Source organism: Aplysia californica, unplaced genomic scaffold, assembly GCF_000002075.1.
Source record: "Aplysia californica isolate F4 #8 unplaced genomic scaffold, AplCal3.0 scaffold00073, whole genome shotgun sequence".
Taxonomy (NCBI): domain Eukaryota; kingdom Metazoa; phylum Mollusca; class Gastropoda; order Aplysiida; family Aplysiidae; genus Aplysia; species Aplysia californica.
In genome coordinates this window covers 1705549-1709773 of record NW_004797343.1, presented here as the reverse complement: position 1 = coordinate 1709773, position 4225 = coordinate 1705549, and the positions used below count along the sequence as shown (strand labels likewise).

The 4225-nt window shown below is 41.1% G+C and overlaps 1 protein-coding gene across 1 annotated transcript in view; it reads left to right on the top strand.

The window, feature by feature from the left end:
- The window catches only part of LOC101848029, a gene marked incomplete in the record, with an annotated part of 114656 nt that overhangs the window by 86522 nt on the left and 23909 nt on the right, over positions 1-4225 (top strand). Inside the window, 5 exon segments of the mRNA XM_013080071.2 lie at positions 758-832; positions 1867-1929; positions 2283-2360; positions 3014-3122; positions 3998-4140. Coding sequence (XP_012935525.1) covers positions 758-832; positions 1867-1929; positions 2283-2360; positions 3014-3122; positions 3998-4140 — 468 coding nt within the window.

Below are 4225 nucleotides of genomic sequence, written 5' to 3'. Positions count from 1 at the left end.
ATTGCCATTTCTGTGCCCCTTGTGATGATTGTTACTTCTTTGTCCCTTGTAATGATTGCAACTTCTGTGTCCCTTGTAATGATTGCAACTTCTGTGTCCCTTGTAATGATTGCAACTTCTGTCTAGCACTAAATGAAACGAAACTGTTGTCTGTATTGGACACTTCCAGTGTCTGTTACGGAACAGGGTTATTACCGGCGGACCCTCCCAGCATCCGATGGTGTTTAAAGAGTTAAAAGAAAAACTGGAAAGATTATTTTGTTACCACTATTAAGATATATTGTGTCGGGTTTTGTATTTTATTTGCAAATTAAGAGGAGAGTAGAATGGATGTTTAGACAACATGACAAATTCGACATGAAATTAATTTTGTTTTCATTGTCTGCATGTTCGCTTACATAGGAATTTGTCAGAAACAATCACCCATTGTTGAGGAGAAAAGTGGTTGTCTTAGACAGGTGGATATCTCAGACTGTCTCATAATAATATAGAAAAAAAAATAGCAAGTGGGAGAGTGATCTTTCGTAAGAGCTTGGTCAACTGTATTTGCAAAGTCAAAGGAGAGAATGATGGGGACTGAGGTAATGTCACAAAGTTAACATGAAGATAATTTTTTTGTTGTCTGCATATTCAATTATTACTATATTTAAAGAGTCTGTTTCTTTGCTGTTTAATTTATTTATGAAAGTACAGCATTTAGGGGATTGTGTAATCCTTGATTTATGATTGTGTCAAATTGGTTGTTTTTTTTTCCTAGGAGCGAGAGAGACGTCGACAACACTTGTTGCTTGTGAAGGCACTGGAGCAAAGGAAAAAACAAGAAGAGAAACAGGTACAGTAGAGAGATTTTGGCTCAGTAAATTGTGGGGCAGTGTGGTGCAATAAATTGTGGTACAGTATGGTACAGTAAATTGTGGTACCAAAAATTGTGGTACCAAAAATTGTGGTGCTGTGAATTTGGGTAATCTTTTTCTTAACCCTCATCCTGCGGGAGCCGGGTTTATGTAGCCCGATAAGCCTATTTCGGCACCTCGCCTGCGTTCTGGTCCCGAGTCAGTGTAGCTCCTGGCTCAGCGCATGCGCAGCGCGCATCCTCTTACGTGTCATTCGGGTCCCGAGTCGGATCCCCATTCACGCAGGTCAAGTGTGTGTGCGTCAGTCTGCTTGAGTTTGTGTGTGTTTGTGGCCTTCTTCTAGAACCACCTGCGTTGGTTCGTAATCGAGGCATACGTCTCATTCAAAACATGCCAAGTTGATAGCTCTAGATGTTCGTCCAATGAAATTATAGAAGAAATTGACCCACTTAGACATGAGGAGCTCGAAAGGATAGTCAGGAAACAAGACTTCCTTTTTTCTGTACAAAATATTTCAAATGAGCACGTTTCCTGGCGCGCGCGCTGCACACCAACAGTACACACTGAGTGACCCCGGCGGCCTGCCGGGCACGTCCGACGTAATCGGTTGCTGATAAGATACGCATCTGGGCACAGACGCAGGATAAGAGTTAAGGATACAACTCAGAGTATCTTGATATTGATTTTGCCTTTTTTGTTTTATAGTTATTTCCATGCACACCATGGTATGCTATATAAATGTATACAATGTGATTTGACAAGGCCTAAGATGGATACCCCAAGGGAAAGGGAAGAGAGGAATGGGAGATTGACCTGGGAATGAGATCTGGGAGCAGATGTTACATGGGGCATTTGGGGGCACAGCTGGCTGGAGATAGTGGTCGCCCAGAACAGAGACAGTTCGAGAGCCAGGTTGGAAGAGGTGTATAATGATGAAGATGATAATAATGATGATGATGATGACGGCGATTCATTGGCTTCCCTTTAATCGTGTTATTTTTCTCTTTTACAGAACAAGGAGAGACTGAGGGAAGAAAAACTGAATGAAAAGATTCGTCAGAAAGAAATGAGAATGGTAAATTTTTAATGTGTTGAACCTTGTGCAGTTTCTGATCTTAGAAGTGTTTAATGAGCTGTGATTTCTCTGCCATTGTTCTGATTGTGTTGTCCCTTAAAATGATTGCCATTTTTGTGTCTCTTGTAATGATTGCCATTTCTGTGCCCCTTGTGATGATTGTTACTTCTTTGTCCCTTGTAATGATTGCAACTTCTGTGTCCCTTGTAATGATTGCAACTTCTGTGTCCCTTGTAATGATTGTGATTTTTTTGTCCCTTGTCATGATTGTGATTTCTGTCATTGTCCCTTGTAATGATTGCAACTTCTGTGTCCCTTGTAATGATTGCGATTGCTCTCTCTCCTTCGTGTAGCAACAACGACGTGTGGAAATGGAAGTCGCCATGGAACTGAAGAAGCCTGTGGATGACATGGAGCTTAAAGTAGCCAAGGTAAGCTGAGGGAAACATGTAACTGTATAGACCGACAAGTTGTTGTTGAGATGTTATACTTCTACTTTTTCTGTTGCGAAATATTGGATAACATACATAGTTCAGAAGATATACAGTGGTAAAGAGAATTAGAAAGTAACATTTTTAGCAGAATGTTTAGGGGTTTCTCTTGTCCTGGCTTGTTAGACTAGATGGTGCTTTAACCCTAAACTTACTTTCCTATGCCTTCTACTCTGCCTTCTACTCTGCCTTCTACTCTGCCTTCTGTTTCTCCTTCATGCTTGTCTATATTGCCTTTTCCCCAATACTAATGTTTCAGCCTATCTTGCTCTTTCCCAGTACTAAATGACCGTTACTGTCTTGATGTGCTTCATTTTACTCTTAACTCAAACACCCCTCCTGTGGGTGGTTGGCGGGTGCTCTGGTGTGGTTTGCTCCATCTTTCCTATCAAATGTCTATCGTCTTTATCTCCCCTCCTTCTATTTTGTTTTTGTTACTCTCTTGTAACACCTCTAATATTCGGCACTTATATGACCTTATTGTGTTGCAAGTGCTGTAAAACTCTTACTAAAACTAAAAAAACACCCCTCCTTCCAGTACCATACAGTGCCACATGATGAAATGTTCATATCTTTTTCTCTCTGCGTCACAGCCTCTACCAAAATATCCACGCATGAAGACGCGACTTCCAGGCCGACCCATCGCCGACTGTCTCATGGTGGTGGAGTTTCTCAACAACTTTGGGCTGGCTCTCAACCTTGGTGCGTGTTCCAATCTGTTTTTTTAAATGTATTTTTATTTAAAAACTCAGGAAGATTGTTCTCCACTCCCACCCTTCCACTCATTTTATGATGGATCAGGAACCCTTAGGAGCTTCAGTGGTCTAGTAGTCATTGTTCACATTTTCATGAAACATGTCTGACTGTAACATTGGGGATACTGTCGTTATAGACTGATGGTTACTTGGTTGTGTCCTGTAACTGAACACGTTAACCTAACTCAAAAAATGGGGGGGGGGGGTCCGTCCTTTGGTTTTTCTTTTGGATTAAGATACACAAATATTGAGTTGAAATTGCTTAAAAAAATAGGGGAGGTCCCTTTGTTTTTCTTCTGGATTAGGATACGCAATTATTATTGAGTTGAAACTGCTTCAAACTCCATCCTAGAGACATGATTTCCTGCAAATAACACTTTGGTTTTGACCTGACTAGGCCCTAATTTACAAATTGGATTTATGGCAGACAAGTCTTTAGTTAAACTAACTTAACTTTCATCTGAGAGACTAAAATTTAATTTTCAGCAGATATGCTCGTGTTGAAAATTGACAGTGGGTGGTCGGTGGGTGCTCTGGTGTGGTTTGCTCCTATTTTGTACCAAACATCTATCATGCTTATCTCTCTCTCTTTTTTGTTTTTGTTACTCTCTTGTAGCACATCTAATCTTCAGCACTTATATGACCTAATGTGTTGCAAGTGCTGTAAAACTCTTGCCAAAACAAAGACCTCGTATTTACAAATTAGATTTCCAGCAGACAAATCTTGAGTTAAAACTTCATTTTAGAGACAAGATTTTCTGCAGATATCCTCTGGTTGAAAACTGTCTCAAATTTTATGCATTCAAATCTGTTTTCCTATAGACAAGTCGTCCATCCCAACCATGGAGTCCCTGGAGCGAGGTCTGATGAACGACTCAGAGGACGACGTGGAGGAGTTTATGTCTCTGGTCATGCATCTGCTCCGTTTTGCTCTGGACGATGTTGGGGTGCCCAACCCTAAGGAGGTAGAGAGCAGTCATTTGTTGTTGTTGTTGTTGTTGTTGTTCTCCTCCTCCTCCTCCTCCTCCTCCTCCTCCTCCCCCTCCCCCT